The sequence below is a fragment of the Paramisgurnus dabryanus genome, chromosome 21 (genome assembly GCF_030506205.2).
Source record: "Paramisgurnus dabryanus chromosome 21, PD_genome_1.1, whole genome shotgun sequence".
Lineage (NCBI taxonomy): Eukaryota > Metazoa > Chordata > Actinopteri > Cypriniformes > Cobitidae > Paramisgurnus > Paramisgurnus dabryanus.
The window spans coordinates 19,184,451-19,209,768 of NC_133357.1; the positions used below are offsets into that span (position 1 = coordinate 19,184,451).

The 25,318-nt window shown below is 39.3% G+C and overlaps 1 protein-coding gene across 2 annotated transcripts in view; it reads right to left on the reverse strand.

Annotated features, from left to right (window-relative positions):
- Window positions 1–577: 577 nt before the first annotated feature.
- The window catches only part of ntsr1 (neurotensin receptor 1 (high affinity)), a 45,189-nt gene continuing 20,448 nt past the window's right edge, over window positions 578–25,318 (reverse strand). The window contains exons 3-5 of one of the 2 annotated variants that reach the window (XM_065286155.1): window positions 14,425–14,509; window positions 6,309–6,480; window positions 578–6,195 (exon numbers count right to left, since the gene is read on the reverse strand). In XM_065286155.1, coding sequence (XP_065142227.1) covers window positions 6,121–6,195; window positions 6,309–6,480; window positions 14,425–14,509 — 332 coding nt within the window. In that variant the 3' untranslated portion in view covers window positions 578–6,120. Of the gene's footprint in view, window positions 6,481–14,424; window positions 14,510–25,318 lie in introns of both variants that reach the window. The other variant, XM_065286154.1, reaches the window with a different exon arrangement.

A 25,318-nucleotide genomic window follows, 5' to 3' on the forward strand; every position in this document is an offset into this window, starting at 1 on the left:
GGTTTATGTAGACAGAAATTGAATTAGTATACACAGGGGAAGATTTATGGTCCTCTAAAAATATTGCATTGTTTTAACCCATGGTTGGGTAAATATACATAACCAATCGTTGGGGTATAAATAAACCTATTCTGGGTCTTGTATGCTGGGAGGTTTCAACCCATGGTTGGGTAAAAAATACCTCAGCATACAATGTCAGAAAATTTTTTCAACCTGGACTCAAGTTGTCGCTTTTAAAAAGCTTCATTTTGTATACATTTGGTACCAGTGTGCACCTCTGATGTACTAATGTGAACTATTTAGGTACAAATGTGTACTTTTTGAAAGGGTACCGCCTCAGGGACCATTTCTGAACATACATTTTTGTGATAGTGTCGATTTAATTATAAACCAATGGTTGGTTTTGTCCAATATTGACCCAACTTTATTGTTCAGTTCTTTCAATAATAATACATAAATGGTTACACCATGTTAGCTAATGCTTTACGAATGTTAACAAATAGATCCTTAATGTAAAGTGTTACCAAATTAAGTCAGTCAAGAAATTTTCATTTTTCAATTTCATTTTATTCTGTTCTTAACAAAACATGTACTCATACATAGCTATCATGATTTTACAACTATATTAATAAATGCTGAAATTAACATGAACTAAGATTTATAAATGCTGTTGAAGTCATTGTTAGTACATGTTAGCTAATGCATTAACTAATATAAACAAACAAATACAATATACCTTATTATAAAGTGCTACTATTAATTTTTTAAGTATGATGCATTAAAAAAGCTGAATTTCAGTTTTTAGTCAATAATAATAAAAACATCAACATATAGTGCATAAATACTCTTTAAATCCAACAAAAATATTAACATATACAGTATAACAGTATACATAATCTTTATTTTCTGAATGAAACAAACAGCACAACAGTTAACATCAACTGTAAACATCAACTGAAATTAAGCATTAACACTGATACATGAGGATTCATGAAACTATATGAGTATAAAGGCTTTATAGGCATGTATACTGTGAATCAATGGTGGCCGATGACTTCTCTTTCAAGGGGCGTGACATATTTGTTCGGAGTGTCTTGTGAAACTATGTGCATCACACCCCAGGTCAAAATACGAGCCTGTTGTACATGCGTCGAAAGGGTTAATGATAAAAGGACACGTTCACAAAACACTCGCAAGACCGTAATTTTTATAAAACCCCTTCAAAGCATCTGCAGCAGGCACATATTTGAAATTACGCATGATGCACATATGTAACATTACATTAAAAAAGTCACGGTCGAAGACACAAAGTTCAGTGCCATAAAAGATGAGTTACAGTGTAGCCAAATCTAGGCTTACAAAGAAAGTTATTGATTCGATATTAGCACTAATAATAATACATCAAAATTCATATAGACATGATTTAGATCATACAAACAAAAGGTGTTAGACACACCCGATGCCCCACTGATGTGCTATAGAATTTCTGGTGAAAGCTTTACTGTACTGCACTGTACTTTATTATACTGTAATGTTGAAGTGTGGGAAAATATTAAACCACTGTTGGTTTTAGTGCAGTTACAAAGTATTTCTTTGGAATTTAAAGCTTTATTACATAAAGGGGCGGTTTCCCCGGACCAGGATTAGCTTAATCCAGAACTAGGCCTTAGTTTAATTAGGAAATATAACTAGTTTTAACAAACATGCCTTACTAAAAACATTACCTGTGTGCAATTTGAGGTAAAACAAAGGGCACTGATGTATTTTAAGATATGTCAGTGATAGTTATTTTCAGTTTGGAGAGCTCTTAAAAGTGTTTAAGTCTAAGACTAGTCTAATCCCTGTCCGGGAAACCGCCCCATTATGTCTATTTTTCTGCATTAAAATACACTCCTATATCTTTTAAAGCCAGTTCTTCATAATTTAAAGATAGTTCTGGTGTTTGAAGAAGAATGTAGTTTTAACTTACAGCATGTATACAAAATATATAAATTCACATTATAGATTTACACTTGAAAAATATGTTTATTCTCAACCCAGATTTGGGTCAAACCCAATGGCCAAACTCAGTCATTGAGTTAAATGAACCCATAAAATGTTTATATGTGACCTTGGACCACAAAACCAGGCATAAGTAGCATTTATACAGTGGCGGCTGGTGACTTCTTTTTTCGAGGGCACACAATGCAAAGTTCGTCACAATTTGTATGTAGCCCATCATGTGTGTGGTTTGTAATTGTAAAAAAAATATTTGTTGGCGCGTCAAGTGAACCTGTGTTCATCATGTGTCTTGTCAAAATAAGTGCCTGCTGCAGACGCATCAAAATTGGCAGACACTCGCATAATCTCATGCGTAATCAGAGTTTACTGTTAAGGGAGTGTCTTGCATGTATTTTATGAACTTGAGCGTCTCTTTTATCATAAACGGTTTTGAAGCGTGTGCAACAGGCACTTATTTTGACAAAACATGCGATGCACATGGTTCACATGACGCACCAAACACATAAAAAACACAAGCAACACACATTACACTCAAAACACATATTTTGAATTTATGCCCGTCGGCAGTGCAGTCAAGAGCCGCCACTGTGTGCATATTTGTAGCAACAATACATTGTATCAGAATTATTGTTTTTTTTTTAAGCCAAAAATCATTAAAATACAGAGTAAAGATCATGTTCCTTGAAGATATTTTGTAAATGTCCTACTTTAAATATATAAAAAATGTATGATCATTAGTAATATGTGTTGCTAAGAGCTTCCTTTGGACAACTTTAAAGGCGATTTTATCAATATTTCGTTTTTTTGCACCTTGAGATTCCGGACTTTTAAAATAGTCATATCTCGGCCAAATATTGTCCTATCAAACCATACATCAGTGGTTTATTTATGATGTATAAATCTCAATTTCAATTTGGTTTTGTGGTTCAGGTCGACATTTTTCACTCAACCCAAGTGGATTAAAACAACCCAGCCTTTGGTTTGAAACAACTCAGCATAGGTTAAGTTACAACCCAATAGGTTAAGTTAATCCCTTTTTGACGAAATCTGGGTATATAACAACCCTGCATTTTTCTTTTTTAGAAATACCGCACAACAATTACATTAAAACTTTGCAGCAAAATGTAATAACAATGGGTTATGACTGTCTGCTACCATATCATACTTGTTTGAGATTTCAAGGGTTTGAGCAAAACATTTTCTAAAAAAAAAACAAGCTAAAAATGGTTATAAATATTCTGCTCTCCCCCTTAAGAGCCATCAAACAAACAAAAGCTACAACTTCCCTAACCATTTTGGTCTTGTCCACAACCTCTGGTCTACAACCTCAGCAGGCAATTTTTATATAGCCTTCTTTATCCCTCTTTAACCGTGTAGTTCTGTCCAGCATACCAGCATGTTCCCTTTTTAACCTTGAGTGTAGTTCACCATACAGCTCCTCTTAAGTGCTCAGCATCCTTCCCGCTGTGAACATCCACCATGTTTTCCGAAGTGCACTTTGTGTGGACCTGAAAAAGCTGTTTTTACCAGACCTTATCTAATAAGTTCTCCACATTGCACCCTGAAGCAGACAGCCTCCTGATCTTCGTCATCCTTACCACTAAAAGCACAATAAAACAATGCAAACTATACAGAGTTTCCCATTTTTCTTTGGCTTTCCATCTGTATAACCAAATTCCATTACCCACATCTTGTCACAGATGTTCTCACCCTCTCGTCTGTCTCGAGATGCATCTTTGATCTGACCCATAAGATCGGCCCACTATTTCTCAGAGACAAGTGCTCTCCCATACTGTGTGCTGGCTTTTCATTTTTCTCAGTTGCTTGTATTCTGCCATTATAATGTAAAGTCTCTCTTTATCTCTCTCTCTCTCTCTTCATCTTTCTCTCTGCAAATTGCAAACCAGTGCTTTGTTTATATAAAGCTATAACAACGGGCAAATTAATTATGCCTGCCCTTCCCGTTGCCAAGGCGACCGAGTGGTGATGGACAACATCTCGATGTGTTGCAAGCACTAGTCACTTGTTTCACAATGTAGCAGCCTCCACTTTAAATGTGCTAGTGATAAAACTAAATACTCTACGTTCTCACATTCACAGTTGGTACATTACATTTAGGCATCAGACGCTTTTATCCAGAGCCACTTACGACAATGAGGAAAACAATGAAGCGATTCATCTCAAAGAGGCAACGAGGAGTACTTTACAAATTAGTTTGATATAAAGACTGTATATGCATAACAGCGACTCTTTATTCTCAAGAATAAATCAACTGTTTCTATTCTGGTTAACTTGGAAATTATGTAATCGTTCAACCCTAAACTCCTTTTACCCATGCACTCATCGCTGTTTATCGTTATGATCAGTTCACAAACATTGTAAATTATTTATATTACAGCAGGATGGAAACAATATAAGTTATAAAAGTGAGGTACAACACCGACATCAACTCCATCTGCTGAACTCATGACAAAGCAGAGTTTCAACCAGCAGAGATGCAACAATAGCATTTTCAAGGCTACATCCCCCAGAGGTCACATTTGTCGGCCGCAAACGTCATCAAGGAATAAAAGTGAGAACGAACTGTAGTGATGTTGTCGCATAACAATAAATGGCCATTTTATTATGTTTTAAAGAACCTTGGTGACATAAGCTATCAAATGCGACCTCCGGAGACAAAGCCTTCCAAATAAGATGCTGCTACCAGAGTTAGGGCTGGGCAATCAGAGTCCTGCACGGGTCCATTTTTGGAGACCCGCTCCCGTCCGTACCCGCAAAGTTCAGCATCAGATCCGACCCGTCACCAATGATAATTGCAAAATTAAATCCGCACCCAAAGCCCGTTACCCGACCCGTACCCGCACACGCATAAATCACACACCATAAATCATTCCAATAAACTGCTATTTTTTCTCGCACCTCTCTCAACATCACAACAGCGTCAAGAATGGGCTAATGAAACAGGCTAAGTGCGTTTTGTTTTGCCCCATTCAAGTAGCCTGCCATCGGCACCAAAAAAGGCTATGGAACCTGATAACAATACACAAATAGACCTATAAATAAAAAAAGAACAAGAAAAAATACAACCTACCTACAAAACCCCTGCTGTGTTCCTACAAGTCTCATCTGAAAATGCTTTCTAAGAAAAGACGTTCCCAGCTTACGGCTATCAACGGCAAAACTTTATGCGACTCATGCAACGCTCGCTCCAACTAGGCTACGAGAAGCATCAACAAAGGTCGCGCACTGTCGCAGTGGTGGTAACGCGATTGGTCAAATGTCATATGTTGCGCGTGTAATGGTAATTTAGACAAATATCGCAAATATTTTCATTCGCACTACTACCCGCCTGCACAGAGTTAATTATCCGCCGCCTCCATGCCCGTGAATTTTAGGAATGTTACAATCCGCCCGTTTTAGACACTTTTATGCGGGTATCTGCGGGTACCTGACCCGACGCAGGACTCTGTAGTCAATATTGACCAAAATTCATATCTCTGTAATTTTGGGATGGATGTCAATATACAATTAATATCTCTGTATTTTCTACATTGTGAATTAAGCAAGTTAAAGCTTCATGAGATGTCACAGTGCTGTTTATTAAAACAGCGTATAATTAAATTCAAAGACATGGTTTCCATACCCGTTAAAACATATATAGCTGCACAACATGCGATCTGGTTGGAAAGCTAACTTTGCACCTCAGTGTATATTCCTGGCAAAGCTTCTGTCGTAAAGAAGAAGAGTCATATAAGACCATACTGATATATACTGTATTGCCTTATTCCTTATCTTGCAGGGAAAAAATACAGATATATATCCAAAACCCGATATACCGCCCAGCGCTAGTCTGAGTAAATGGTATGATCTGTGTCAAGAGCAACAGGTGAATGATCAGATCTCCAACCAACCAAAGCTCACCACTACAAATTGATCTAGAATCAGTTGAGCCTGTAGCATTGTTACAGGCAATTTCATACATTGAATGAGAAACAATGTGGGCATTTTTTATATTTACACCATTTCAGCAGTTCACTTCTCTTTTTATGATACCACTTTGGCACGCAAACACAGTAAGTGTCTCTTGTACTAAATTCAAAATCTCCATGTGGTGATGCATCAGCACAAACACAGCAACTCCTGTAATAAGTCCATCTGAACGTATTCTTCGCCTCGGTGGTCCCCTTGGCTTTGCTGAATAAAATGGACGAAGTGATAAGAGAGCTGAATCAGTAAATGGTCTCTTTGATAACATTGGTGGATAACGTCTGGTTACTGCAGATACTGATGGAGTGTCTGGTCAATACCGGTTTCTGCTTTTTATGACGGCACGGCAGCAGGAAGCAGCGGAGCGTGGAAAAAAAAATTTGCCGGTAGTTAGATGAGACAAGGTTGTAGAGGATGGGGTTTATGGCAGAGCTGACGTAGAAGAGCACGTTGGTGACCATGTAGAAGTAGTGGTAGAAATCATACAGTGCACTGTAGGAGAAAAACAAGATAGAGAAAGAGCAAATGAAGAATTGTTGATGCATAGATTGTGTTTAGTAGCAATAGCATGCATATAAAAATGTACACTGTTGTGATACAGTATTAAATATGCCCTGTTTACTTTAATATTAAGTCAAAATTATATAATCTTTTGTGAGTATAAATAACCTGATGACGATATTTGATCAAGCTTTTTATTCTTTACACAAAGTACAAGCACAAACACACACACATTTCACCAGTTATTGTAGGTGGGTGACTCATTTTTAGCCCACGTCCACTTTATCTTGACCCTCAAATGGATTTCAATCTTTCACAATTTTTACAAACGTGAAATCAACTGAAATGTACAACTGTAACAAAAAACATCTTCTAAGCATTCATGGCCAACTGTCATCAACAATGAAATGGAAAGACTTTTTTAGTAAGGTGTATAAATCAATATATTTAGTTTTATGTTCAATTTGTGCATTGTTTCCCCACCCCTTTTATGTTTTGTTGTTTTAAAGAGTCTCGACTGTAAAAAAAAAGTTAGAGATTAGTTGTTTCAACAAAATTTAAGGCAGCATAAACACTTACCTTTTTAGTTATTTCAACTAATAAAAATGTTGGGTGAAAATTTTATAGCAGCCCGAACACTTACTTTTTTAAGATGAAATAACAAATCTTTTATAAAGTGTTGGTTGAATGGATTTTGCATAGTGATTTAATACATTTGAAATTATTTAAATGAAAGGCAATCTCTGAACGATCGTGTAGCACTTGAGCTCATTTCTTTATATCAAACTGGAAAAAGCAAATTGGATTTTGACTACACTGATAATTCATAATTCACTGCCTCTGTCATCTTTGATTACCTCAGGATTATGATATCAGACACATGCACAGAATCAGTAGGAACCTGCTCAACATGGCCATTAAATGCCACCCCATAACCCAGATTCATTAGGACTCTAATGGGTGGGCCAAGCTTAGACATACATCATCATGCAAGAAAGACAAATATAGTCAAAGCTGAACACAAACACTGTCAGCAAAAAGGTAGCTGTCACTGGGATGGTACCCTTTAAAGGGAACATGCCGTGAAAATGTGACTTTTTCCACATTTAAGTGCTATAATTGGGTGCTTTTATCAATCTAGAAAATGTGAATAAGATCAACCCAGTAACTTAGTTTTGGTAAACTATTCTCTGTAAGCATGGGAAAAAATAGGTAATTGAAATTTGGCTACCCTTGTGATGTCAAAAGGGGATAATACCGACCCTTAATCTGCACTATCCTACCACAGCACTGCCATTTACGTACAGAGATCAGCTCATTTGCATGTCAAAGGACACACCCAAAACGGCACATTTTTGCATACACCTACAAAGTGACAATTTTTACATAATACATTAATAAATTATCTATATGGTATTTTGAGCTAAAACTTCACCTATGTACTCTGGGGACACCAAAGACTTATTTTACAAAAAAGTCTTGTGAAATGGCCCCTTTAAAAAGATCCAAATATGTAACATTGAAGTACCAATTTGCATCCCCAGGGTGTACTTTTTGAAAGGGTACCACACTTTTATTTCTAAAGGATATCTTGTTAGTGTTTCAACCAAAGAAACACTAAAAAACATTCTAAGATTTGAATATTTGCAGTCAGGGATGTAAAAATACACACTTTGACTTCCAGAAATTGTGCCAGCCAATCAAATTAGAGCTTGCCGTTTTCAAAAACACTTGCCATTTTATGTGTGCAATACAATATGGATAATATTGTTTATGAACAGATGTTTGCCATGCCATCCAAGGCTAAGATTATAATATATAGACACATGCCTACACATCTGCCTATTTGTCTCTTCAGAATAAGAACCATCATTTTTTACAGGACCTAGCTGAGTAGGCAAGACAGAAAGATAAATATCAAACACGATCAATTTTTTAGGAAGGCAGTGGATTTAATCAGATTTTGGCTCTGATGATTAACGAGTCACCTAAAACGATTGATGCCATACTGCTTTGATATTTCTTGTAGTTTCCCTATTCTATGTTTTCTCTTTAACATTATTTCAAAGATTGAATGAATTTATTTCCAGCATTTCAAGGCAGAGAGTGTCAAAATGGTAATTTCAGACCTCAAAAGAAACCTCTTGACTTAATTTTCTGTTGTGATCTGAGTCTCTAAGTTAGTTTAACATTAATTAACATTAAAGTGTCATTTACATAAAAAAAATAAAGATTGTGTCATCATTTACTCATTTACCCTCAATCCTGCATTAATTTCTTTGTTCTGCTGAACACAAAGGAAGATATTTCAAATGAAGCAGAAAACTGAAGCGCCATGGATTTCCACAGTAGGATAACAGAATACTATGGAAGTCAATGGTGCTCAAAATGGTTTGGTTACAAACATTTCTCAAAATATCTTCCTTTGGGCCCTATCCAGGGCCTGCAGTTAACTATTTTGACCACCTGCCACATTGACTTTTTACCAGCCAGTTTTTTAAATAGCGAATGATAAGAGGGCCAATCACACCAAAAGCGTTTATGGCAGTTGCAGGTGCCTTTTTTTGAATGATATTCTATGGGCAGGGAGCGTTTGCACGCTGTTTATGCGCGCAATATAAAAAGCCACGTCAGATTGCTCTTTTTTTTAAAAAGGCAGTGTGTCGCGCCTTGTGTTTCCAAGCGTTTAAAGCGTGTTTGGTGTGATTAGCCCCTAACCCTGTCTTTATTTTATGAATTAAATATAATAATTTTTTAGAGCTACAAAAGTGATTTTCTCTTTGTCTTAGGTTGTTTGATTAACATTAATGACAAAGACTTAAGTAGCCTATGTCTCTTTAAGACCAAATAAGCACAGACTGGTTTTTGACTCTATAGATACACTTAAGACATAAACAAATGTTTTATTAGAAAAAGAATACTGTGAAGATCATTTTGTTTATATGTGCCCTATCAAGAACAGAAAGATTTTATGTACGCTTGCTTTTAGGAACGCGTCTCTCCGATGTGCACTATTGAGTCCCCTTAAACCCGCGCACACACAAACATGGAGGGGGAATTCCAAACTGCGCACATAAACGCCTCACATAAACTGTTTTTCATTGCTCTATTCGCAAATGTGTGTACTGTAGCCTTTGTCAGCATTGCATTCTCATCCCATCTCACCAACAGTTTAATAGCCTACTCGGACATACAAACGTAGTCAGAGAAGTGCGCTCATTTTCTTTCCAATCGCATGAACATGAGTTTTAAATGACATCTATCTTTCTACTGACTCTGGAGATTCTGTAATTCTTATTCTTCTTGATTTATCAGCTGCATTTGATACCATAGACCACTCCCTTTTATTATCAAGGCTTGAGTCCTGGGTAGGTCTAAAAGAAAATGTGTTAAGATGGTTTCAGTCATACCTAACTGACAGAAAGTTCGTAGTGAAACTTGGTAACTTTTCCTCCTCTCCTGCCTCACTGTCTTGTGGCCTTCCACAGGGCTCTGTTTTAGCTCCTTCTTTATTCTCATTGTATATGCTACCCCTGGGCTCGATTTTCCGGAAACATGGTGTTTCCTTTCATTTCTATGCGGACGACACCCAAATCTACTTGCCAATTAAGAAAAATAACCCGACAGCAATTTCTTCTCTTCTACTATGCTTGGAAGAGGTCAAATTATGGCTGGCGCAAAATTTTCTATTTTTAAATGACGAAAAAACGGAGGTAGTAGTGTTCAACCCAAATGAGAAACCCTGGTCCGCAAGCATCAATTTAGAGAGTTTATCTGTTTTTAAATCTTCACAAGTGCAGAATCTTGGCATCTTTATTGATCAGCACTTAAAATTTGACAAACATATCTCCTCAGTAATTGGGGCTAGCTTTTATCAACTAAGGCTTCTCTCCAAAATTAAACACTTTCTCACCCCTAAGACTCTAGAAATGGTGGTACATGCATTTGTAACCTCTCGCCTAGATTACTGCAACTCCTTATACTGTGGTATATCAAAAACTCAGGTCAGGCGTCTCCAGCTAGTTCAAAATGCTGCTGCCAGATTTCTGTCTAGTTCTCGTAAATATGAACACATCACTCCAATTCTCAAATCTTTACACTGGCTGCCGATCTCTCAAAGAATTGATTTTAAGATTCTACTTTTTGTCTATAAGTCTCTTCATAATACTGCTCCTCTATATTTATCTGAACTTCTTCATCTCTACACCCCTAGTAGACATCTTCGTTCTTCTGACCAGGCTATGCTAGTGGTCCCTCGTGTACGGCTAAAGCGCAGAGGAGAGCGTGCCTTTTCTGTGGCTGGCCCGCGCTTATGGAACTCTCTGCCTTTAGAAATTAGGATAGCACCCACCGTCTCTAGCTTCAAGTCCCGGTTAAAGACCCATCTTTTCTCTCTAGCTTTTTTATGATTACCCAGGGGTTCATGTTTGTTCATTTTATGGTCTATTATTTATTTTTTAAATTGTGTATTTTATTATATTTTTCTGTCTGTGTTTTTTAACAGTCTATATACTTTTATTTTTTATCCTTGCTGCTATTATTATTATTACTGTGTCTATGTGTGTGTGTGTCAGATGCACTGTAAAGCACTTTGGTCAGCCATGTGGCTGTTAAGAAATGTGCTATATAAATAAAACTGAAGTTGAAGTTGAAGATGAACGTTGCGAAACTGCAGTCGCATCCTCTCAATGAATCACTCAATTCGCATCAGTGATGCGCGGGTTAATAAGAAATGAGCGGTCACCCGTCGTTACGAGTCATTCAAAAATATTTTTTATGATATTCGGGCCGGCGGTCGGCTCATTTGAAATTAAGATGCCAATTAACTATTTTAAACGATTGCGGGCGGGTTAGATGAAAACGTCGGTCGAAAGCAGGTTGTTTATTGACCAGCGCATCACTGATTCGCACTGGCTACCCCGCCAATATGGATGGTAGATTGACAGTGTTACTAGCCAATTGCAAAATCCACCCGCATTTGACGCATGGTCGGGTGTTAATTCAGGCTCTGGCCCTATCATACACCCTGCACAATGCAAATAATAAGGTTACCATAAAGACCCCAAACATAAAGAAAATACTGTAAATCTCAACATAACATGACATGCTTTTACTTAAAATACTGTGGAGTCTTTCAGCTTGAAGATCTTGTAAATGTAAATGTGAAATTAATTGCTTGAATATGTTTGTCCACTGAAGACTTTAATGTTCTCCCTATGGCAACATTAGTGATGAGCTTTATGAAGAGGAACTAAACAGCACTTAATCTGAGTGAAACCATCAAGCTTACTAATGTATTTCTCACCCTTTTCTATAACCGTGATTCACAGCTGAATGACTGAATGAATCTGCAAAATTCACATGTATAGAAGTGAGTGTACTTTGCACATCGACTGAAGCAGATCACTGAGACTAGTCATACATATACAAGTGAATAGATTATTTGGCAGTGCTGAGGCTAAATTATGGGCTGCTATGATGGGCAACATCTCCGGTCTAGTCTGCTTTGTCTACTGCAGTGTCTGATTTTTCTTATGAATTAAAAGGTTAAAAGATCCTTTTATTCAATAAAACTGTCAAGGCTTTTTTATCCATACTGTTGCATTTTTAAAGCGACCATGTTGATTCACTTGACAGCTGTACATACACATATACATATCTCTTCATCAAAAGCCTAAGGCCACATCTATTTTTTCTTGTGATCATGCTCTCATTTTTCACTCAGGTTCACTCATCTAAAAATCATCAAAAGTACCCGTTGGCAAAAGGGTTTCACTACTAAACTGTGTAGGAATTACAGTGGACCTATTATGCAAAATCCACTTTTACAATATGTGTTGGCAGTGTGTGAACACAGCAACACTACAATGAAACAAATCCACCATTTCTTTCTTTTATAATCCCCATAAACCGAGCAGTAGACATGCTGTTTTGATTCTTTTGTTAATGTGACATCATAAAAACAAAGCCACGCCCCAGGCCACTCAATGTACAGGTACTGTACACATACTATTAATTATGCCCTTGTTTTTCAATAATGCTATTTGCTCATACTTTAGTATTTGTGGTTTATTTATCCCAGGCTAAAGTCATCCACTGTTTGTTTCATTCCTTTAGTTTGTTGAGCAGAGCTTTATGTTTTATATCTGGTGGATGATAAAGAAAATCCCCTGAAATTAAATTGACCTGAAAACAACTTTTCTAAAGACGAAAATATCAGAGACTCATTGGGCTCTGCTATAAAAATGGTCCACCTGGGAACCACCCACGACACCCTAGCAAATGGATAGCAACACATTTTAAAACCTCTTAGAAACCACAAAGCACAGGCTAAAGGTTTACTTATGTCTAGCTAACCTTACCCGAGTACGTTTGGCCCCCCTTAAAGTCCATTTTATTCGTTTGATCGCTCCGTACCATTTTATATTTATACCATGTTGATCTTTTGGTGCACTTGGATAAGAACTTATGCTGCGTTCCAGGCAGGTATTTAAACCCGTGAGTTACGACTTCAAAACCACGACTCACGACCCTATGCGTTCCAGGCAGCCTGTAACTCATGTTTTTACAACCTTCTACCGGTGAAAGTGCACTGGAACGGCAGTCAAACCCGTGACTTCCGATGTACTCCCAGTTCAGAGTCTTGAGTCGTGGTTTTGAAGTCGTGAGTTACGGGTTACAGGTTGCCTGGAACACAGCATAAGTTTATTTAACAGATGTTCTTCCATCTTATAAAAGAATTTTATTGGAAATAAATTTTACTGCAGTGTTGAAGTAATTTTTTTTTTTGTTTTTTTTTTTTGGCCCGCCACCACCCCCCCTCTTCGGAGGACAACTTTGTTTTTGTTTATTTTTTTAAGTAAATTATTTTACAGTACAGAAAATAGAAATACTTATTTACAGTGCACATAAGGGGAGGGGGATTAAGCACCACGTAAAAGTGTAACACATAACATACATAAAACAAAATAACAGACAGATTACAAAAGGACAATACAGTTGCAGTGAGAACTTATTATTGCTGGTTGAATAGAATGATCTTGAGGTTCACGTTCAACTGCAGTGTTGTAGTTATAGTTATGTTTTAAGTTGACAAGTACAAAAATCGAACCGTGAGTCAGTCAAATGTTCTGAAAAAATAAAGATTTAATTTTTGTGCCATTGTTTCAGCAAGTGTTGGTCAAACACCATTCAACATTTTTGTTAAACAATGTAACAGCACACTTCATAAATTTTTTCCCTTTTGGCTGTGGTAACTTGTTTATTTTAAGAGAGGATCCAAATCCACATCACATTGCCTTTTCTGGACATTTGACTTTTAATGAGGTGATCAGACCACTGATTTGCCCATAAAATGTCCCATCACTCTTTAGCACATGCTTGAATAACCCAGCCATGGCAACAGCAGTGTAAATCAGCGTGCGGTCGACCACCGATGTAAATTCTACCACATTCCAAACTGTCATGTACTGTATGTTGTGCTGCTTCGTATGAATGATAAGCTGAGAGTTATAGGATATGGCGCAGATTTATTGATCGTCTCCTAAATCACAGAAGAAAACCCCACCACTGGGTTTATCATGATTCATGGGCACTGCTGTTAATGTGCGTAAGGAAAATCTGAACAATGTCTGTTCAGAACAAAGTATTGATTTATCGAGCTACAGTATAGTGTGTGGTGAGCTGGCTGCAAGCTGTACTTTAGTCATCTTTTGCTAGTCTGTATGGTATTTATATGAATCCCCTTGACCTCAGAAAATGCTAAAATATATTCCTCATAGTAAGATCATGTTAAGTAATGCATTTACTTATGTTAACAAATACAACCTTATACAGTGTTACTGAAAACGACTTCTAACATGGATGTAAATAAATAAGAGAATTGATATGATTTTTTTAAATGTGATTTGTGTTTAATATTTAAGTGACACTTACTGTGTCCATTCAGTGACATAGCAGTACATCAATCTTCTGGCGTGGTACGGTAACCAGCAGACCACAAAAGCAATGACCACAGCACCTGCGGAGAGTAAAACAACCAAGAAAACAGTAAGTAACATTTACACCCCTGTGTGGTGATAAATGAGCAGTCTTTGAGGAGCCCTGCTGGTGGTTAAGCATGTGATGATTTATAATTTGCTTTCGCATTGAAGAAATTGAATTTAAGTAGTTGTACATGAGCCATTTATATTTCTCTGATCTCATCTCACGGCTTGCTTTCTGTTCGTCGTCTTTAGGTTTTTTCCATCACTCCAGGTGTGATTTGTGTCAAGCTGGTATTACCTTACTAATCTTTGTTGTTCTCTCTGTATGAGGCTCTTGACTGCTGCACAATGCTTAATCATCTCCAACAGTATAATTTGCTTTAACATTGCTTTAAGTTTTATAGCTTCATTTTTCATTCTATAGCAGCAACATACTGAGTAAATAATATTGTTTTATTCATACATGTAGTAGAAATGTTTTTGTTTTGCTCTGTTTGCGGTTTCGTGCTGTAATCGTTTGCATTTACTTAATCCAAAGTGGTTTGCAGTACATTCAAGCAGTACAGTTATGTTTACTGAGAACACACATTAAGCTGTGCATTATTATTGCTGTCTTTACATAATAAAATGTTGGAGTCTTACTTATTAGACTGTAGAAAAATGTTAAAACCTTGAGAATATGGCTACATTCAGAATCTTACACTTATATTTCTGTTGTATACTGTATGCATATTGTCGACATACATTTTCTGAACATATGGAATGCCCAGATGGTCTTCTCGAGCAAAATGTACTTTATACAATAGAGCATTTAGTGTGGAAATGCAATACAAACAATATAGTGTCATGTGCCAACAATGTGATAAAGAGTAGGCAGTATAAAGTGTATATGCAATAGGCCAGCATTACATTTTCAACAATCATTCACTATAACATATACAGTATGTCTGTTTGCGTCTGTGTATGAATTTGGATGTCTTACATGTTTTGTATGTCTATGCAAATTTATAAGAAGCGAGTTTTTGGCACTTAGATTAGATTTAAATGTATTTGCCATTGTGAAGGGTCCAAATAATAAAATACAGAACCATGAACTATGCATATACTGTAGAGATAGACTGTGTTTATAAAATGTCTTAAGCAAAACACGTCACACATACTCTTCTTATTATTGAGTCTTTTATTTACAAAAATCATGTTTAATAGTAGTTATTTACTGCTGTATAGTGCAGTGCTTCAATATTACTGACTCTTTGTGTGTAAATTCAGAGGGAGGAAAACACAATTTCAAATGTTTGGAAAACACTGTCTAGATAACAGCGAGCATAGATCAATTTTCTTCTCTTTTGTCTCAGTTTCAGAGCCAAGGCAAATAAATTCCCTAAGCAAGTTGATTTTCTTCTGGATCAAACTAAGCACCCATTTATTACAGTGATTGTGATTTAAATGGCTAAGGCTTTTGAATGAATTTCCATTTGAAATGTCTGCAAAAAATTTCGTTATTTAACAGCAGCTTAGGATTTTATGAATTAAAGATATCAGTGACAGTCCATCTTTTTGATCTGCTCGTCTTGAATGATTAAATCAAGCACTAAGGGGTTTCCTAGTTCCCCAATTGAATTCTTATTTCCCTATATGAGGAAAGAGGCAATTCAAAGATAAAGTCCAAACAAGGACCTGGAGAATGTAGTTAACCCGCTTTTGTTTCGCTTATAATATGGCATTAGATCTCATGTAAAAAGCTGCCTTTAGTAAACACATTTAAGTGTAAACATTTGATATTTATTTAGCGGTTATCAACACAGAAGGGCAATTCCATGCAAATGTCAACCTTATTATATAAAGTACAGCTTTAACCTAAAGTTTTTAACCATACTGATATCTTAGATGTCAATATTTAGTGTTTTGAATACCCATGCAAGATCTCTATTAAAGTTTTTAAAGCATTTAAAAAAATATTTTCCATAGTTAAATAATTAAAAATTTCAGAATTGTTACATCCATAATGGAGATATTTCCCATTCATAACCTTTCTTCTTTATACATGAGCACACGAAAATTAAAAATAATTATATTTTAATAATTATTAATTATTATATTTTAATAATAATTATATTTTAATATTATATTTTAATATTTTAATACAGACACTTGTGATCCGATCGACAAAAATGTTCATGCCAAGTGTAAACAGCCTCTGGGATGGCATGGGTGTGAGTAAGGGGCATGGAAACATTTAAACATGGCTTAAATGCCAGGCAGACGCCAACTGTGGGCGCTTGCTAGCGTTTTTTCAGCTGGGCGCTCTGGTTGCTGTTGTCGTTGTACGATGGGCCCTGTTGGTTGATGTCGTATTTGTCCCACCCCTCCTCTACTGTGATTGGACGGCTGAGTGAAAAATGACATTGACGAGGTGAGCAATTTACTCAAAGTTGACATTTTTTCTACTCTGGCCACTCAGCAGTGAAAGTGGAAAAACGCAGAACGCCGGGGGCCAATTTTTTTTAAAGCACGTGGCTTCCATTGGAAAAAATTAAACACATATTGCCAATGCCTTAGTGTATACGACCCCTAAATTATAAGATAATTGTCATATTTGGTTGAATTACTCTTTTAATGTTTAGAAACGCTTAGGTTACTCACGTAACCCCGGTTCCCTGAAATAACGGGAACGAAGCATTGCGTCAGTTAGCTGACGCTATGGGGGGGGAAACTCCTGTTTACTCCGTGACTGAAGCCTATTGGTTAACGTCTGTACAAAGTACAGACCAATGACGTTTGAACCCGCGCGCGGGAGGAATGCGTCCCTATATAAGCGCGGTTCAATCGTCAGGAGCTCATTATTATTCGACTGAAGCGCGCAGCCGAATAACACTCGCTGCGTAGACGTTTGTAGCACGGCAAGAGACGCAATGCTTCGTTCCCGTTATTTCAGGGAACCGGGGTTACGTGAGTAACCTAAGCGTTCCCTTTCAATACGGTTCACTTCGCATTGCGTCAGTTAGCTGACGCTATGGGGGAACGTAATCCCATCACGCCGTGCATACACAACGTACTGAAGTGCCTTACCGGAGAGACACTGCGTGTGGCCCTATACCCGGCATATTCACAGCTTTAAAAGCAAATGTGTAAGCACCATATAAATTGTTGACGCGCACACGGTGGGGTTTTAAACGCACCGGGGGCACATAACATAGCACAAGACGGCGAGGTACCGAGCGCGCCGCGGCTGTGCGAGATAAGTAAATTCAGAGTCACGTTGGTGAGCTCGCTGAGCGCACCGTGGTGTACACATAAAACGCATGAGCGTGCATGATTGAGCCGAGAGAACCTGCGCTCGTAGGGCAGGGACGTCTAAGCTGTACAATCTGACAACGTAGACGGCGAAGACCAGCCGGCCGCGTAGCAGATATCAAATATAGATATAGATACCCCTGTAGACCAAGTTCATGAAGAAGCCAAACTCGCACAGAGTGGGCTCTATATAGGACATAGCTCATAGAGGGGCGTGAGCCAGTGCGATGGTTTCAACGATCCATCTAAATAACCACTGTTAGCAACAGACATACGTAGTGAGTGATCTGCGAAGCTCACGAACGGCCGATCTGACTATAATATGCGGCAGAACGGTTCGTAGCGTGGGATTATACAGATACCACAATAGTGTGAACCCAGGTGCACCCTGGAGCGCATCGGGATGCATATAGGTAGTATTATAGTGCACAGATCGGTGAGCTTTCCAAGCGCGCCGTAAATGTGTATTGACTATAAATTGCACGGGCACAGGTGAACACTTGAATACATCGTGAATGCATATAGATGAATCAGAGTGTTATAATGCACAGGCCGGCAAGATTCTCGAGCGCGCCGTCATGTGTTCTGATAATAAATTGTGCGCACACGGGTGAACTCTTCAGTGCACCGTGAATGCGTATAGATAAATCAGTGCACAGAACGCGCCGTGAATGTGTACAGATATGATTGATGAACGTAACGGTGGGCACCCAACGCAGCGTGAACGTACACAGATGAACAACAATGTATGTGTCACAAAGCATAACACAGCTGTGTATACAGGTGAGCTTTCCCAAGCGCATCTTATTGTATACCAAAATGCTATAGCGTGTACATGTGAGCTTCTCTAAGCGCACGGTGGACGCATATAATTAAAAACCATATCGTGCATACAGGTGAGCTAATGGGCGCACCTTTAATGCAACAAACCTCAGTAGTGCGCGAAGCAGGGATGTCGAAGCTGTAAACTGACAACGTGGACGGCGGGGACCAGCCGGCCGTGTCACAATTGTCAATGAGAAACCTCTAAGACCATGCCCATGCTCTAAGACAAGTGAGCATAATTGTCACGGGAGGTGATAACGTCAACGATCCATAAATAGCCTGTATTGACAGGTGCTCTAGTGAGTGATCTGTGACGCAGATGAACAGCTGATCGTCTGATGTACGTCAGACGTATGTGTCATACAGGACCTTGGACAGTTCCAGAGCGCTGTGCCTCGGGCACCGTCCGCATCTGAGAAATGACAGGCTTATGAATAAAGTGAATGGCCAGCCGTAAAAGCATGGTTCGCTGTTACCGCCGCCGTCCGCATCTGAGAGATGACAGGCTTGTGAATTAAATGAATGGTCGGTCGTAAAAGCGTGGTTCGCTGTTATCACGGCCACATAGATATAGGTAGGGGAGAGAGCCGCCGTGCCTCTGTAGTGAGGAGAAAAGTGTTCCACCGGCGATTCGCGGGGGGTTTTGACTTTCAAATGTCACTAGACAGAATGGATCAGACTTTGCATAAGGACGCCTCGTGAAAGGGGTCCTAGCAGCTTGTGTCAATGTGTCATAAGGCACGTAATGTAGGTCGTGTCCCACGGATGCCATCTCCGCACGCCCATCGTAATGGGTTAATATTGGTAGTTAAGCATGAGATGCGTATCACTCTGATTGAACATAGCTTATAAAGCGATGCAATGAGTTTATAAAGGAGATGACTCGTCAGCTTGTTCAGGGGGCGAGATCTCAGTCTGGTTCGGTAAATAATGAAACCACCGTAGATTGCCCGACCGCATTATCACAATAACACGGTCGAGAGTGCTGCAGTGCTAAATCATCCTCTTAATGTACCGTATTCACAGTACAAGGTGATTTATATGAGACAAACGGCGTTCCACGCGCCGAAGGCTGATTGCCGTCGTAAAGCGTGTTCAACCCACAGCAAATGCTGGGCTAGCTCGTAATGACAGCACTTCATGCAGCCGTGTGTAACTTAAGCAAGCTTCCCGGCCGTCAGCTCGGGGCGGGACCTTTGCTTAGTCAAACTGAAGTGGACTTATGAACAGAATGCCACGATATTCAGCTTTCTGAGGCTCGTTAGAGGGGTACGTGTGCCCGTCTTAAACGAGATGCCGCACGCGTCTGACTGTGCGCGCGCTTTAAGCTTTGAAACTTATTGTGGCGGGTAGCAAGCTCACTTGAGGTTGATATTACCCTTAATATCTCCGAGTATTGGAGCGGAGGTGTGAGCGTCTTCGGATCCGCTAATATAAATCAGCTATATGGCCGAAAAACGTCATAAACCGCTTGGCTGTAAGCCTTTGAGTGGCCGTCCGGAGAGGGCGCGATTCAAACGCTTGGAGCCATGCAAAAGTCTGAGGCTGTCCTTCCTCTAGGAAGAGAGAATAACAGCCGTAAGACCGTGCTCGTTTGCGCCATCAGCATCGTAGCGGAGAAACTGAGGTGGGCTGCGAGCGAATTTGGCAGAAAGGTGTTAGAGACACCGTACAGTCGTGGGGTGTCAATACACAGTATATGGCCAAACCGGGGTTTTTTCGGCTAGCGTCGATAGAATTATGGACAGCGGGCCGTGTGTGCGTATTACTGATTGCTTGTCAGTAAGGCGATAAAGTGTTTAGAGACACCGTACAACCGTGGGTGTCAAAACACAGTATAGTAAGCACGGAAATTACTCTTTTTAGAGGAATTAAATACCGTTCGCCACTATAGTGAGGTCGCATAGCCGACAGTATTACACAGTATGTTTGGATAAACAGCACACAGAAAACATTTCAGGGCAGTCCAGCCGAGGCGCGACATAACCCCTTTTCTCCCAGACAGTTTCGTTCTCTGTTGATGCAGCTGTGCTGCGGAGACCAGAGCTCAGCCGTTCAGGTGCACAAGCCTCAGTAGTGACGGTGACCGAACGGCTCACGGAGCAGGGTAGTATGTCTAGGTGGTTTAATGTCAGACTGAACCCATCGCAGAGAGGAAGTCTGCCGTGAGGCCCGCGGTTTTGCCGTTTATTAAAAGGGCAGAAAAACCGGGTATATATATAAGAATGTACCAATATTCAGCGCACTGATATAGGACGGGACTGAATAAAGGGAGGTATTCGGGCCTCAGTATATTATAAACAAATTCGTTCTGCCTCTGATTCCGTCTAAACCAGAGAGAAATTACCAGGCAGACAAAGAATGAGCTATCTGAAGTGAGATCGGCTCAGGCCAGTAAAGCTCTATAATAAGTGTTTTAGCGCTCCAATAGAGGCGTGTCCGCCTTATCGAGCAGACGAATGAGATCGTGCCGCTCCAGGAGGGGAGGGGCATGAAGCTCTCTTATAATGAGTGTTCTTGGTGCTCCAATAGCGGCGAATCGGCCCTATCGAGCAGACGAATGAGATCGCGCCGCTCCAGGAGGGGAGGGGCATGAAGCTCTGTAATCGTTGAACACTGGACAGCTGCATTTAGAGGCAGCGAGCCGTAATACCGCGTGCTAGCTAAGCCGTTAAGAGACCTCACCACTGTGGGGAAAGGAGCGAGGGACTCCGCGAGCGTGGAGCACGAGTGGCTGTGCTATGACAGAGACAGGGGCAGACCGCCCGTGTTTGCTTGTCGTATGCATCTATCCAGGTCTACGGTTCCGGCAGAGGGGAGCAGCAACACAGACAGAACAGCCATGCGTCGTGACGGTATTACCCGATGCACTCGGGGAATTAATATATGTGCCAGAGATCTTGCCACTGAATGTAAGAGGAGCGAAGGGACTCTGTAAGCATGAACGGTTGCGGTGTGACAGAACACAGGGGGGGTTAGTCCGTGTGTGCTTGTCTATGCATCCATCTAGTCTCATGGCTCGCCGTGTGTTCATCCCGGCGAGAGAGGAACAGCAGGGGGAGCACGAAACATGGATAAGACAACCAAAGCATAAGCGCGGTCCCGGCGTGGGAGGTGCCAGACCGGTAACGCGCTCGGAGGAAATTCATAGCAGAGAGGCTCACCGAGCCGCTGTGCTGGACGCTATTACAACAGCGCCTGCTCTTTTAGCTTATAGCTTTATATTAAAAATATTGATCTTACCGGGCGGCCGCAGGGGAGACCTCGTCAGGCGTGTGTCCGCTGCACAGGGCTCGTACCACGGCAAGCGAAGGCTATCTTCGGTTCTCGGCCGGAAAGCGGCAGGGGAAGACGCTAGACCTGGACTCTGCTATCTTCGGTTCTCAGCCGGAAAACGGCAGGGGAAGACGCTAGGCCTGGACTCCGCTGCAGGGCTTTTGTCAACGGCGAGGTAAGGCTTCTTCTTTTTCTTCGGAGCAGCGAGAGGTTCGCGCTGAAGGAGAAAATAATGAGCTCCTGACGATTGAACCGCGCTTATATAGGGACGCGTTCCTCCCGCGCGCGGGTTCAAACGTCATTGGTCTGTACTTTGTACAGACGTTAACCAATAGGCTTCAGTCACGGAGTAAACAGGAGTTCCCCCCCCCCATAGCGTCAGCTAACTGACGCAATGCGAAGTGAACCGTATTGAAAGGGAACCTTCACCCTATGCAAATTGTTATTTTTTGGACATGTAACATTATGTAATGTTGTAAACATTTATCGTGTATTGTTGCAATGTAATGTCAAACTGTATACAATACTTTCTGCAGGTACTCCCATTTTTCCAGCGTCACTCCAAATGATCCTGCTCTGATAAGTATAGTTTTCTCTCATTTCACTTGTCAACATTCCTATATCGTATCCCTAAAGAAGCAGCAAACTATATCTGAATGTTAATGTGTCAAGGGCAGGATTACTACAGGCTTTGCTGAATTGGTCTGAAATTCAATCAAGAATTTGCATTGGTCTGATTATCTTCCAAATGAGAGTCTGAATCCTCATTCAGACTCTCATTTGAAAACTAATCAGACAGATGTGAATTCTGAATATCTGGCCTGTGTATATGGGTATGTGCCTGCCTAGATATCAATATTCAGCTTTCTTTTATTCTGAAAGCCTGGCCGACACTCTTTCCTCATGGCTGTTGTATTAAGTAATATCAATACAAATCAGTGATAAATCTCATTGAAAGCGGATTATGCCTCTTTATGGCAATAGATCAACAAAACAAAGACTGGCTTAGACTGCATTGTCAACATCACAAATGGGTGCTGTGTGTACAGCGTACAAACATCCACGCCTGTTCAAACACATTTACTCGCTACACACAAACACACATGGTGGATAAAGCAAATAATAAGCTTGTCCATTTCATTGCTTTGTTTCTCTCTGTCTTGATTTCTTCTGATACATAAACACATTTAGAAATTACAAAAATCTTGCCTGGTGCCATTTTCTGATAAGACATAATTACTTTTATTATTTTAGTAACTGAATATGGTAATTACACACTACTTTCAATATGTCTATTGTTTTTTTTCTTCCAACTACAGTGCTTTTTATTTAAGGGTTACTCTTATTAAGCAGATTAAGACTCATTATACAACTAAATGTAACTTGAATAATTCATGGACACTTGTAGAAGCATATTTGTGGAGTGTTTTTAATATTTTGCATGTTTGAAGCACATTATTAGCATCTGAAAGAACCCAGGTGTCCATTCCCCAACGATCATTTTCTCTTTTTCTGTTCATAGACAGATCAACACTTCCTGTAGTTCCTGCACCGGTTCAGACGAGCAGCCAGTCACACTTTCCACTCTCTATTTCACAAATGTGAATTCATCCGTGTCTTTTGCTCGGCTTAGCACAGCATAATTTATAAGCACATGTAAATCAAAAATTATTCTACACTAAAAACTTTAAAAGGTTCCAGATGTAAAGGGTTCTTCCCAGCGATGCTATGAAAGAAAGATTTTAGTTCCTCGAGGAACTTTCTTTTAAATTAAGTTGTTGCACAATGCCATAAAAAACCTTTAACCCTATAATACCATTTGATAGATGAGATTCTGAGACCTCTATATCATCAGCATGATTCATACTTCCCTGAAAAGTAGTGGGCTTTAAGATGTTAAATCCAGAATGGCTGCCTTCATGTACAGTATGGTTCTGGCTAGATGGGATACAGCTACGGCCTAAATCTTGCAAGATATTGGGTTTATGGTTAGATTTGGCAGTAGGAATAGGATGAAAACTGCATTTCTGGCTAAATGGGATACAGCTATGGCCTAAATCTCGCAAGATGTTGGGTTTAGAGTTAGGTTTGCGGGTAGTATTAAGATGTAAACAGTGGTTCTGGCTAGATGGGATACAGCTACGGCCTAATTCTCGCTAGATGTTGGGTTTAGGGTTAGGTTTGGGGGTAGGATTATGATAAAAACTATTATTATATTAAGTTTTTTGCTCCCTTTCTTCTCATCCCCATCATATTTCTGATCATTACCACTTTATATGCATTTTTGTATAATGGGCCGAGGTATGCGTGTATATATGTATTTGCATCTGCATATAAGTGTATGTATATTTCCTCTTCCCCTTCTCCTCACCTCTCCAAATTTCCTTCTACAAAAAGGTAATTCATTGCATTAGAAAATATATAATAGAAATATACTATACAACCTACACTATTTCACACACTTTACACATTTACACATATATGTCTAACTTTTTGTTTTATGTGTCGTGTATTGTATTGTCCAATAATGTGTTGGCTTTTGTATTTCCAAATAAAACAGTGCTCATCCAGTAAGATTTCGACCCTTGCTGTCTCCCTTCTAACCACAACCGTGACTCCCAACATTTTTGGCAGAGTTATTTTTTCCAATTTTCAGAAAATCATTGTAATAATGACTTTCATATTGTTACAAATATTTCAATATAAATATTAATTCCATTGAGGCAACGTATTACTATCCAACTCAATATTTCGTGCCATATTTTATAGTAAAATTATGTTGAAAATGCAAGTATAAAATATGATACAGCAGATATATTAGTACTTTATCTGTGATCAGGTGATTTACTGTATCTGTAAATTCACCAATTATCATTGTAATTCATTTTATGAAATGTACTGTGAATTTTAAAGGTTCTTTACAAAACCACACACCCAGAGAAAGACCATTTTAGTTTTTTAAGTCTATGTATAAAAAAAACTTTTCTTTAAAATATTTTTTCTTTTTTTCCAACTGAATACAGACTCTGCATAAATTTACAAAATGAGTCTAATTGTTTTAATGGTTTCATGGCCCCAAAAACCCACGGATTAGTGCCATATACAATTGCTCTCACTCTCTCTCTAAACCACAGGACTCTTTGCCTGCCTGCCCATCAACTATTGATAAAAACCTTTGTATTGGTCTTTCTAAGTGCCTGCTTTGGATCCAGTTTCGGAATGAAAGCTTCTGAACTTTCACAGCACTTCATATAAATCCAAATTCAGTTGATGTAGAAGTAAGTGGAGCCAACATTAGATAAATTAGGAAGAATGGTGAAAGCACTGCTAACACTCTTTGACCCTGTCCAAACCAGCCTGGCAAAATAGGACGTCCTCTGCAGATGTAATTAGAGTCTGTCAATCTGCGATTTGCTGGCTCTCGCATCAACTATGGATCACCTCATCCG